Genomic DNA, 13,670 nt, shown 5'->3' on the forward strand with positions numbered 1-13,670 from the left:
TTACAAATAGCTATTGCCTAATATAATATATAACTTTATAGAGTATTTGAGGCCTCTTTCTAGGGATTCTAAACCATTTGACAAAGTGAATAGACCGCCATCCCTCGATAATGGGTGTAAAGCTAAGTATTAAGGATCCTCTTGGCCAACGTGAACAATAGGATTGATTTTCCTACGTCTGTTTGCGTGACTGCATATTTGTTTTTTTATATGACCAATCAGTTACGGGACGTGACATAAGCACGTAACGCGGTCACGGTCGGAAATAAGTGTGGAAAGAGAAACAAAGAAAGAAATAGGGAGGTGTTGACCGCAACTTAGTGGGTGTTTGTTTGCCTAGTTGGTAAGTGCTATATCTTTACCGACCGAGTTATCACTCTAACTACGATCGCAGTAAACTCTACCGCATTGAGATTCGAATCTCCGAACTCTGACTTGGTAGCTACTCGATTTTTCGCTACTCGGCGACCTATGCGGATATAGGTCAGTGAATTTGATCTAAAGATTTGTCGCTATCACGACAAAACTGTTGTGTTATGATTGAAAATTAGCTAAGTTGAACGGAGAGTTTGCTTATGCGTAGGAAAGAAGGTGTTGTTTAATAGTGATTATCACTTTGTGCGTAAATGGGATATACAAAAATAACTAGTATCAAACGTTATGTGTTCGTGGATTCATCTATTACATTCTGAGCTACGTGTACACGATAGCACATATATTATAATAATTAAAATTGCTGACTTTCCAGTTTCTTTAGTTTTTCGACATTGCACATAAATTTTAGCTATCTATATTGAGCTAGGAGGAGCACGCTGTTTATCTTTATATAAAAATTTGAGCGACATTAATTCAGATCTGCGCGGGTAAATTCACCTTCGAACAATGTATTATATATGATCCCTTCAATGTCATATATATTTGTAATTAATTAGGTAATCAATTTATTTATGTCCGATTGTATGTGTACCGGTTGTCATAAATAGATTGCTTAAAGTTTTTGCGATTAAAAACGCTTACAGTATCGAAAAATTAAATCAAACTCTAACAAAAAACAAGTGTTTTGTTTTAACAAATTTCCATTTTAACTAACAGCCTAACCTGTACTAAGTGTCGTACCGGATGTTTGTTGTAAATATTGTTTCAAGCGCTCCAGTGATGTATGAGGAGAAAGAAAACAAAAAACAAAAAACAAAAACGAATGCTAGATACCTTTTCCTTTTTCATTTATTGATATAAAATTATTCTTTGAAATTTGTGAGAGGGATCCAACAGATCCAAAAGCCTTACGAAAAATGATGCGAAAATTTAAAGTGAACACATTTTCAATGAAATATTATTAATTTAGTTTGTTTCGAGAGGCAATCAATTAAATTTATTCAATAAATTAAATATAAATATTAGTTTCAACCGTACATGTGTATTGAATTTGTTTGTTTGTTTTTTTTTTTTTTTTTTCTCTTTCTACTTATCGTTCTTATCACAGTAGTGGTCGTCGTAGTAGTAGATTATTATTTCAATATATACATACTTTGACGCATATATAAACTATACGCAATAAGAATACATGTTTCCTCGTGTTCGTTTACGTTCATGAAGTTTTCAAATGTTTACATTATGGCAAGGCCAAAACATAAACATACAACATTAAATAACAAAAATAATAAATACAAATGTATAAACAAGTTTTTGAAATTGTAAACTCACGCATACATATACGCAAGCACGAATATAATTATGTACAACGGTGTGAGCATGTGTGTAGATTTGTTGGCAGAACTTGTATTAAATTGGCGGTTAGTTATGTTATGTATATTATGTATTATGAGTAAACAAATACTACGTAAAGATATTAAGTAGTTTGACCACAATCTTGTTAGGAACATGTGTCATGTAGCTATATGCATGCACACATACGTAATTATAATCAGCACAATGCGTGCGTATTCAAGCAAACACGGACAAAATGATCTGATTATATGAGAGCATTTTTGATTGTTTTTATTGCTCCTTTAGTTGTTTTTCTTCTTGTTATTATTATTATTATTATTATTATTATTATTATTATTGTTGTTGTTGTACTGGAAGGGACGCCATTACCGGAGTGTGCTGGTAAGTACGTCGAAAGTTTGTGGGACGAAAGCGAGGCGAAGCGATAGTGGCGTATAAACGTTTATATAGTAAACAAGAGATTATTTACTGATAGTCGCTAGCTTCATGAACCGTACGTACATATATACGTACGTAAATATGTACACATGTACGAAATAGGAATAATTGCTAACTCCTGTATGGGGTCGGCTATGCGTACAATCGACGAGCAATGAAAAATTCCGGTTGACAACAAATTCTTTGTTATTTCATATGTTATAATATTAAGTCTTGCCATTGCTGGCTTGGCTTTTGTTTTGTTGTTTCATATGTTACTGTAATACTGTTTAGTATTGTTCGTTAATTTTTTGTTTTTGATACCCGATAAATGAGACGACGATAGTATAAAAACGTTCAAAATGTCAATATACATACATACGTCTCGTCTCAACATCAAACATTCACTGCAATGGGTCGTGTGGTGAGTGCGGTCGCAAATAAAAAAATTTGACAAAGGCGAAATAAATGTGCGTATATATATGCATATATATATATATACATAAACACGCACATGCGTTATATATATTTTAATTCAAGTAAATATGTTCGTTGTCTTGCATGCGACCAGAAGAAGGAGTACTTTGGAGTATTGTCTTTCGTTCTTTTGTATATGGATTCTCGCATAATGCAAACAAATTTAATATAAAAATATAGATGTCAGCATATATAATGGTAAAATGCCAACGGCCTCTATTGCGTGCTGTCGTTCGCCTGTGTCGTAACTTTTATTCTTTGCTAAGGTGTGTGAGCTTTTCCGATCATTGCTGAACTTTTGAACGTATGCTTTTTTTTTTTTTTCTTTGAATGTTCGCTTTCTTATAATAACAATGATAACAGTAACAATTACAATAATAATAATAATAATAATAATAATAATAATAATAACATCAATAGTAGTAATAATAATAACAGCAACAACAAAAGAAAAGAAAAAAAACATATTCGACAGCAGCAATAATAAAGCAAATATTCACAGAAAAATTGGTGCGTGTGTGTAGGTTATGCGCTATTTATGGATTTTGTTTCTTTTTGTTTTTTTATTTTTTATTGCTTATAAATGGCATTTTAGTGATTTTAAATTACAGGAACGCACAATGAACGGGCTTTTAGTCTGCCACGACATTATTCTACGAAGCTTTCGAGCACACTGAACATGTACCGGTGAATATGTTTATCGAGAACTATTTTTATTTTACTACATTATCCGTACTGCCACTAGTGTGGTATTGAGAAATTGTTTGGGGACTTTAAAGCGCCTACAACCGCAGATGATAATGAGAATTTTTTGTTTAAGCCCATGCGCCTGCATATGCATACGTAGATCTTTTCATGGAGCATATTAGAGAGAATTTCATCGTTCTAGAGAGTAGTTAGTCTCTCCATCCTCTTATTCTCTTGTTTAGAATGCATATTTTAATGATTTCATAGCTTGTACAGGCTGGTTTTTTTTTCCAAAGAGAATATTTCTACACGAAATTTACGTGAAAGCTTTTGATTTCATTTGCTTTATAGGTAAGTTGCGTTGATAGGAGGTGATCGCATTTTCTTCTTTTTTTCTTTCAAAGTTGCAGCTCGGCTAGCGGCGCTCGCAAAACCTAAAAAAGCGAAAACTTGGTTTTCAATATTGGGTAAGATGTTAAAGTAATGTAGTTTGCTGATAGCTGAAGTATTAGAAATAAGCTCATAAGTATTACAGTATTGGAAGTTCTGGCATGGCCTTGCTAGGAAATAAATAGTCAGCCACAAGTTACAGACGATATTCAGAATAGAGGGGCGATAAACAAATGTAGTGTGCTGAAAAGTCTCTTAGGATTACCAATTCAATCCTCTGAACATCATAAATAAGAAATTTTCTCATACTCTCGTCGCGCATACAAAATATCGGCAATAGTACGAAAAACGCAAGAAAATTCCGAGAATTCAGCTGTAAGTGTTTACATTAATAGTAAGATTTACTTTACCTCAAATATTTCTATTGCTTTCTTGCAATACTTTGCAGGTGTGAAGAGCTATGAACTTTGATGATACCTTAACGCACACTTTGATGACTTCACACATCGGAAAATTGATGCAGTTTGCTTATAGGTATATAGGGTCTTTCAAGAAGATCAGTCATTTTGAAGTATGCTCCCTATAGAACAAAGGGGGCCGTGAACTGTGCTGCAACGTCCCGTTGAAAATACATGTGGTCCGTACACGTAGCACAAACTTCAGGTTAAAGGGGATCAATCAACCACGTAATCCATCCGCTGCAGTCCTCAAAGTAGCATCATTTTTGGAATGTACACATCACACACATAATAAGGCATACTGTAAAAAGTAAAAAAAAAAAATAAATTGAAATTTTTCAAACTTCAAATAATAGGATTAAAATGTTGTTTTTCGCATAAATGAATCCTAGTCAATGAACCCTAGAGTCTTATATGTAGTTTGAACTTAATTTTTTGAATGTTTCGTATTTCATGGCCAGCAATTTTTTTTCTTTACCTTACAAAATAAACGTAACCCGCTTCATAAAATCTGTATTATTATACCACGATGCGGCCCACGTTTGCACAATACTTTATTACGTCACGCTGTGAAATATGCACATTATAAATCAACTGTTATGCGAGTCATATTTGTCGAGTCATGTTGCAACTTGAATAAAAATTTATTGAGACATTACATGCCTGGATTGACGATTGATGAACAGCTAGTCCCTTGTCGCGTAAAAACACCATTTCTATAATGCGTACCATCAAAACCGGAGCGGTATGAGATTGAAAAAAGATTTTCTGAACGCACAAAATCAGTACTTCCTGAATTAAGTAAGGCTTGGTATCACTAGAAGGTGTTATGCCTTTCGATGATCAATTCAGACTCGTCTTTACGCAAGCTTTTCCCGTAAGAAATTTAATACCAATGGCCAAGTAGTTAAGAGGCGAATTGAAAAAGACTACGTAAAATTGCATGGCACAAAATACAACAAGTAAGAAAATTAAAATTGGTCGGGACCGAATCTTTTACACCCATCACCTTTATCCTAAAAGCGACAAAAGAAGTAAAAGAGCATAATATTCATGCTCTATAGTACGGAGTGGGCGCAGCTAATTTTTTCAATTATCAAAATAAAAGTGGTTGTCGTGTAGGCATGTGGGCATTATAGGCGTGTCCTTTGAAAAGTTTAAGTCAATTCCAAATTCGTTTGCAAATTCGTAGGCGATATCTTCATTTTCGGTAACGAGAGAATGTTTACCACAAATACTATAAAGTTGCGCAAACAGACAGATGGAGAGACGAATAGGCGGACATGTTTAGTTGCATTCCAAATTTTAAAACTGGCCATGAATTTATATACTTTAAAAGTTTTTTGAAGCTTGTCTCTGCGCGTTGTAAAGGTATTGAAAACAAAACAGTTAAATTTTGATACACTATAATATTGGTTAGGCGTGATCAATTTTTTTTCATTTTTGTGCACAGATGCTACAGCATCACCCATACATTAGGCGTTCAAATTTGTGTACACATATTTGCTATAGTTTATGAGCAGTGAGCAGAAGAGAAACAATTTTTCATTCCCTTTGAAAAACAGAGGTGTTATCAGTTTACGTTGTGCTGTGGGCGTGTTCTTCTGCAGATTTGGCTCAGTTTCAATGAAAACCTGCGTGCAAGAACTTCAAAATGTTTCTCTCAAATTTGAGGTCGATAACTTTGTTTTTGCGGCCAGAAGAATGTTCACAATTACGCTTTTTATCTTTTTTAGGATAACGGGAACGAGTAGAAAAGATTCGTTCATGAGCGAATATAATTTTCCTTTTTGTTTCTATTAAGATTGTGCGGACGCATACAACACCCAGAAGGGCATGAGCTAGATCAATTTTTTATTATACTGATCGATTCAGAGTCACTTTTTTAATCGATCCAAGTTTGTATATTTTTCTGTCAGTCTATTCGTCCGATGTCTGTCCATTTATTTTTGTATTTAACCTATAAGTTGCAATTTTGTAACACCCACGTGTTTATTCCGAAGTACGAACACGATTAAAAATGGTGCATTACCTTTTCGACCACTTCCAATATAATGGGTAAACTATGGTGGATCGCAGCCGTATCGTAATGCGTTTACTTATTTTTATTCTCTGTTCAGCTATTTACACGTGTTATATAATATATGCAACGCGCGTGTATCAAATTTAGCTAACGAATCCATTTTCTAGATCTTTAAAGTGTATATCGAAAGTCAATAAACTATTTTTAATCGATTTTCTTATAACGTCATGTGAAACATAATCTGTCTACATATTTCATTCAAAAGTGAATTATTGCCACATGTATAGGAGATAGCAAAAGTTTACAACTTTTATACCTAAACTTTTAGTAGAGATATATTTTGGTGACTTTCGATAAAAGTTTTACCTAATATGGCAATTATTGCAGGTAGTTTAGAAAAAATTTATGAAATTTATTAACAGCTGCATTCACAATTGTGCATCAATGGCCATATTTTAAAAATATTAAAGGGAAAGATTTTCAAAAATATCTTTTCATCCTTAAAAGCATACAATATATGGCAGACGTTTAGACTCTCGTAATTCAAATGCATTTCTTGGCAGTAAAATGTACTGTACGTTGCTCATTCAGGCGCATAGGGATATGCAGATGGTAAGCAATACAAATCTAACTTAGTGTACAGGTCAACCACTTGAAAAAACAATAGATTATAGTCGACATCATAATAAAATGGTTATATGGCTATTGTTTAACATTGGTATTAACTATCGCATGTGCACTTAGATTTTTCAGGACAAAAAGAAAAATTATAAAAACAAGAATTTGAAAAGTAGACGTACAAAACAAGTACTGGGATTACTTTGAAATTCTGTTAATAACCACTTGAGATTTTATGACGGCACCAAATTTTCGAAGGCGTAAAAATCTCTATGACGTCGAACAATAAACAACACTTGAAATCGCGACGGGTGTAAAGTAATTGATGAAGTATCATAGAGCCGTAGCCCGTAACGTAGAAGATAATAGAAGTAAAACAAAAGGTGCGAAATTTCTGTGAAAAATTTCAAGGACCTTAACAATGTTTAAACATTTTCGTACCTGCAAACAAACAAAAGTTGTTCTATACAATGAAGCCGAAAAACGTACGGTAATGCGTAGAAAATGAGTAAAAAAAGATAGACACTTGTGACTTGAAAAATATTATAAAAAAGAAGAGACTGCAAATTTGCCAAAGTATATACATAACTTGACAGAATGAACCGACCGTATCGGAGGTTGAAGTATTTAAAAACCTTTTATTTTACAATAATAGAGAAGGCGCACTGAGACGTATTCTTTCAAAGGCCAAGTCTGAATCACTCAGCTAAAGAGGATCGTCAGACTAAGAAGCGCCGCATTAAATGCACACATTCGTTCATTTTTCAGTGCGAGTATTTAATGAAAAAAGTATTTAAGAATCGATTTGAAATTCCTTTCAAAGCTGTTACTGACGATTAAGTGCTTAACGGATATGTGTAATCCGTACTATAATAATAAATGTTGGTTTTGCTGTTCTTGTAAAAATATTGAAAACGTCATAAATCGTATGGAAAATGGTAAAAGTCAATTCTTTTTTATAGCTACTATAAACAAGTTTAGATCGATCTTCATTACAATTATTAATTTAGCGGTAAAAATAATATACATTCGAGTCGCAAAACTTGGTATTCTCTCAAAAGTCAATAAAATAATAATTTCTAGTATTCTCAGTAGGTTGACAAGAATTATTCTGCTTAAGCAAATTAATTTAGATGGTTGTGCGGCATACGAATAACCCCAAGCCAAGTGGGCGGGAGTCCTGAAAAATCCGGGTAGTTTCATTAGAAAAAATGATTAGTGGACAAACCTATTTTATATTTGTTAGACACATTTTTGTCATTTGCAAGCATCTGCCCTTTTCGTTGTATGCAGAGAAACTCCTAGAGGATCACAAGCTCGCAGAAGTCCTCCAAAAATCGTTCGAAGAAAAAACTATTTGCATAAAAGTAGCACCTAAATAAAATACCTGCAATTATTTTTCCTTTCGCTCTTCTAAGAAAACTACTATTCTTCCGTAACGAAATGCAATAAAATAAGCGATTTCTAAATCAAGTGTTCGCGCATATAGCGGTGATCTTCCTCATCTAGTTAATGGAAAACATCTGTCGATGATGTCGCTTGGTCGTTCATAAACTTACTATCAACAAAATGTCGCGAAGTAGGTTGCGATTTATTTAGACCAAGAGTTGACGCCAAAAAGGCACATTCGAAATGCACAAATAAGAAAAGGAGTAACAAAACAAGTAGAAGTAGTACTTTTGTAATAATCCAGGAAAAATTATAATATTTGTATACAGAGGCATTCTTTTTATGAAAGTTCGCTTATTGGAGGATGCACGAAATGTCACTTGGCGTGATCCGTATTTAGCAAAATTAATATATCATCCCAGATTTTCTTATATTTGGGCTGTTGTCCCCATAAAAGGGCTTGATTTTCATAAGAACCCCTTTATATGAGGGGGTAGACATATTTGTACAAATTTTTCTATGGTTAATATTTATGCTACGTAGGGATTAGGGTCCAATTTTTATCATAAGAAAATTGAAAATTAAACTGTTTTCCAAATTGCTTACTATTCATAGATTGGTGTAGAAGAAAAAGATTCAAATTCCAAAATGGTTCAAATTTGCTCCGATTAAATTTTACTTAAAATATTAAATATTCGATATTTTTAATAATCCTTATATGCAGTGAAATCCCGAAATTACATCTGATTCACTAAGGTTGATTAATATTGAAAATTAAACCTTTTTTTCATATAAGAAATGAGTTATTATAAGAATGATTATATGAAAGACGATTCAAAAAGTTAGCCTTTCGATCCAAATTTTTGATAACAACTTAAAATGATATTACTCAGCGACTTTTGGTCGGGAAATTCCGAACCATTTTTAATAGCTTTCACCTTCGGGCTAAAGCACATCAATATAGTGAATTTTGAGCGCATGAACAAACAGATTGACAAGTTTAGTTCGGTTCAGAACCAGTTTCCGCTTCAATCGATCTTTACTTATGCAAACGATAGCAGAACTTTGCAAATTAAAGAAAACTTCAGTGAGTTAACTAATGTCTTTCAAGAGTGGAATGCAGCCTTTGACAAGCGTAAATGACTAGATGCATTCCCACCGTTGGATAGAAGCGAGGGTGTTAATCAGGCTGAAAATGGTGACTTGACTTCTCCATTTTTAATACTCCGGCCGCTAAGTCTTCAGGGTGTGCTTCGCCGTCGATCACCGACGAGTCTTTCGTGTTTGAGGGCACTAAATCGGTGATAAGAGATGTTCCGCCTATTTGTGTTCTTTCCCCATCACATTAGTCCTTAAATGTAGCTACCTCGCCTGGAACGTCAGTTGTGGATATTGTCGCTTCTAACGCTGGTTCGGGGTCTGGGGCAACATGGGGAGCTAAATTCGCGAAACAAGCATCTTCGAAGAATAATTACCGTGAAGTTGGGTGTAATAAACTAGCTGATGGCAGAGAGGTTGAAATGGTTAGTGATGATAGCCCAGGCTCCGTCATGGTCAGTACGTGTTCGGGAAAACCGGTTGTTTTTTGCGATGCTGATGTACTATTCCTGTATCCATGTTAGGCGCCAACGAGCTAATGAAGGATTGTGTGTCTACCGTCGCTGCTTTGAATTCTCACAAATTGGTAGTGATATCTATTTTTTTTACATTTCTCCAGCGTCTAATATTGCGATTTACTTAGAGGACTTGTCTTTGATCCTCTCAAACGCAGTGATAAGTTGATAGTGCTAGACTACACTCTTTTTTTATGTATTAATGTACAAAGAGTTTTTCGATGGTTTCCAAGAGTTGGGTCTGCACCGTCTTCACGTGTACAACGTCTTAACACGTGAATAATAAGCTGCTTGGCTTAGTTTTTTGCTGTGATATTAATAAATCTTTATCTCGAATTGATCCCTTTGTTTCGCATGAAGACAGGCATCATCTGTCATTGTTGCTGGCTGTAAATTGTGTAGCTGGCAGTAGACTGTGTAATCAAGTCATTACTGATCAGCGTTTATTTGCTAATACGAATTATGTCAAGCTTGGGAACTAGCTGGCTGGCATTGACTGAGACTTACGCTATGAGGATATTGATGATTCGTTATCCTTTGTTTACAGTCAGCTTTTTTCCGCAATTTCCGTCTCGGTATCATTTAAGTCTTCTCCTAAGTTGGTATACCAAGGATTTATGAATGGTCCTTAAAAAATAAAAGTAGACTATTTAAGAAAAATAGTCGTAGTGGCTTGAGTAGTGATTATATGTTAGATTATACGTTATAATCTAGCTTTAGATGGGATTATAGCTCCCGGAAAGCAACTTGCTATTCCAATTTTATTAATGCAATCAAGCGCTAACTGTATACCAATTCGAAGGACTTCTTAACTAACTCTTTATCTTAACCAAATTTTAAAATTCTTTATTAGCGATCAGGTGTGGTTCATTTTTCCATTTCTCTACAGTTACTATATAAAGATTTTTTTCGCTTTTGAAAAATGAACTATCATAAGCTTATGTTGGAATGAAGACGTATTCAGCGGCCAGTTTTACACATTTTCAAATTTTTTGTGAAATTTAAAGCTGATAGCTTAATTTCAGCGGCCGGAGGAATTGTTGCCACAGATGGACAAACGGATATGCCTAAGTTGATTCGAAAATTTTGATACTGCTCAAGAGCTTATAAATTTTATAAGGCCTCTAAAACATTCTTCTAGGTATTGCAAGCATTTCGAAAAGGTATATATATCCCAACACTTCGACGGTGGACATAACAACGGAGGCGTATTAGAACTTTAACGAAGACGTTCCCTATTTAATCCCGGGCTTCGAAATTTTCTGGGAATTTAAATTAGTCGTAAACTAATCCGATCCTAAGTCAGCAAGTAAGAAACACATGAAAAACGATTAACGCAAAGATATTGGGTCACCCATTTCGTGGTTCCGAAAGTAAGTGTAAATGAAATACACTTTTGAATGAATCAATTTTTCTTTCTCTTGTTTGAATCTTGCCATTACAAGTGGCACACAGCGCGTACATAATTACACCGGGTACAAAAATTGTTAAAACTTACAATCTAAACATTAAATGCGCTGTTACGTTTCGTGTATGTGGGATGAAGTTTATATTTGGTTAGCTGGCTTCGGGTTCGGAGAATTATTGTCGCTTTGATTTAAAGAAAACGCATCTGATGTTCCTAAACGACTTTTACGTGTACAAAAATGGTTTGTGGGCGGGAAATGTCATTTTTGAACACGAAAATGGTATTGCAGTTTTAGTCAATGGAGAACGGTAGAGAAACATAACAGCTGATTTTTTGTGGCAAGATTTAGATGATTTCGGGTTGGACGATATGTGGCTTCAATAATATGGTGCAACCTATCATGTATTTTGTGACTCAATCAATTTATTGGAAGAAAAGTCAATGGACCCTATAATCTCTAAAAATGCCTATGAGCCTATGCGGTTATTACAAATATCATGCGATTTAACTCTATTGGACATCCTACTTCAGGGTTATGTTGGAGCGTTGACTTGCTCCAACAAACCAAGACCTCTCAATTTCCTTATTCACCAAGGTTATTCGTGTTACTCGTGAAATTAAAACAGATTTATGTGGAAAAATGGCAAAAATTGATTTTCTAAGATTGAATTACTTATAGAAATCCGGAGGCGGTTATTTACATGAAACTATTTTTAAATAAAAATAGTATGCACCAACCAACATTTAAAACAAAAGAAAATGCATGTCGAGAGTTTTTACCGTTTTGTTTTTATTATATTAAAAAAAAAAAAAAAAAAAAAAAAAAAAAAAAAACGGAAAACATTCATATGATTATACAGCGAAATTACCAGTTAAACATAAATGAAAGATTTGCAAACGCTGATTGCAACATACTCAATACAAAACTTTAGCATGGTTAAACATGTTACGAGATAAAGGCGAATCTAAATTCTGCTTAGTGGTTGCGTGAGTTGATTTAATAAGTAGTTTGAATTTATTCAACTATCACTGATATTAAGTACTAGCGCAAGCAAACTATAGGCGTTGTTCATCGTCTAGAAATGGGAATTTCAGAAAACTATGTTAGAATCTTTTATTTTTGATATATTTCTACATTACCTTGGTGAAAATTGGCAGACCAATCTCAAAAAAGTGCCCGGCTCTTAGTATAATCGGTCGTTTTACATACAACATAAACAGTAAAATATTTTTACGCTCGGCTGCTGTCATGTCGATCCAATTACAATTGTATACGGCTGTATGAAGAGCGGCGGACTGGAGAGTAAGCTCATTGCAATAGTGACAAGGCAAGTAAATTTGCGCGGCCATAACCCACATATATTGAAATACAGACAAAAAATCAAGCGGTGTCTCTATGAAACTGATGGCTTGCAAACGGTAAATGCTAAAGCACAGCACCACAGAACTAAACAAAATTTGACCCAATATGGGATAGGATATGATCTTCTCACAATGACGCGACATGCTTTAGAAGTGAATAAGGGGCATGTTAAAACTGTTTAATGTTAAAAATTAATAATAAAATATACCTTTTGAGTTTACTATGAAACGTAATAATCTCTTTAAGATTCTTTGTCACATCTTCGGAGGTATAGCCCAATTTTACTAAACGCATGGAAATCATTCTAAAACATACGGCGATATGTTTTAACAGATAGCAAAAGTACATATCAACGGTGCAGTTCGAGATACATGTAAAAGCCATGCCGATAAAATCATAAAAACAGATATACCAGAAGTACGACGATTGCTCCCAGCCTGCCGGCGTCCAATAAGCGAACGGCAAACGATACGTCTCCATGTATGGAACACTAACAAATGAAAGTATCAACACGCTTAGGCTGCAGCTGATATAAACAAACGCGATTATCTTAAAGGTCTTAAATTGACCGTTCCAGATAAGGTGCTCGTTTGCGCTCTTCAATGAGAACAGATTGTTAGTCTGCCATTCTAAGAATATGAATTGCAATAATCGTGCAAATCGCCAAGCACTTAGAACTTTAATTACGAATGTCGTTTCAGTAAATGCTATATATATCACATCGGTAGCATCGTTAAAATTTGAACTAAAAATTACCTTTAGCCACATTAGCGTAGTTAAAGTGAACGTAATGGGCACGTGCAACATTATGTTTAGTGGTAAGATTTTTGCGGGATCTCTCAAAACTCCACATTTCGACAAAATATAAATTATGAGTCGGGAGTTTTCTGTGGTACTAAATTGCATACTGAAATTGATTATCTGAGCTGACTATCAAAGGCAACTGCGTCCACGGTTACTTTATAGTAAATTTCATGAATTTCATGTCGTAACAATTAAAAATCAATCATCAGTCGGTCTTTCAGTCGGTTTAGCGATTTCATTGATTGCAAGAAGATTGTCGTTCTCAATGCAGCATATTAATAATTCAAATCATACA

The 13,670-nt window shown here is 34.4% G+C and overlaps 1 protein-coding gene and 1 long non-coding RNA gene across 2 annotated transcripts; one reads left to right on the plus strand and one right to left on the minus strand.

The window, feature by feature from the left end:
- The first annotated feature begins 3,244 nt into the window (after positions 1-3,244).
- Positions 3,245-4,511, plus strand: LOC119637354. Its single transcript, XR_005247244.1, has 3 exons — positions 3,245-3,776; positions 3,845-4,074; positions 4,148-4,511. It is a non-coding gene; the product is annotated as an uncharacterized LOC119637354 (long non-coding RNA).
- Positions 4,512-12,227: 7,716 nt separating this feature from the next.
- LOC119637444 (odorant receptor 94a-like) lies at positions 12,228-13,378 on the minus strand. The gene is made up of 3 exons (XM_038033463.1): positions 12,780-13,378; positions 12,349-12,715; positions 12,228-12,284 (listed from the first exon to the last, which is right to left on the minus strand). Exons 1-3 carry the CDS (start codon positions 13,376-13,378, stop codon positions 12,228-12,230), a joined length of 1,023 nt encoding a protein of 340 aa, XP_037889391.1.
- Between the last annotated feature and the right edge of the window lie 292 nt (positions 13,379-13,670).

Source organism: Glossina fuscipes, unplaced genomic scaffold, assembly GCF_014805625.2.
Source record: "Glossina fuscipes isolate IAEA_lab_2018 unplaced genomic scaffold, Yale_Gfus_2 59, whole genome shotgun sequence".
Lineage (NCBI taxonomy): Eukaryota > Metazoa > Arthropoda > Insecta > Diptera > Glossinidae > Glossina > Glossina fuscipes.

What these genes read in the sequence shown, in the direction of transcription:
- LOC119637444 (XM_038033463.1), bottom strand. Translation starts at nt 13,378, where the DNA reads ATGTTGCACGTGCCCATTACGTTCACTTTAACTACGCTAATGTGGCTA. An exon ending in TTTCATAGTAAACTCAAAAG is followed by an intron (nt 12,716 to 12,779) that starts GTATATTTTATT and finishes TCACTTCTAAAG; the next exon opens with CATGTCGCGTCATTGTGAGA. An exon ending in GTCTGCCAATTTTCACCAAG is followed by an intron (nt 12,285 to 12,348) that starts GTAATGTAGAAA and finishes TCCCATTTCTAG; the next exon opens with ACGATGAACAACGCCTATAG.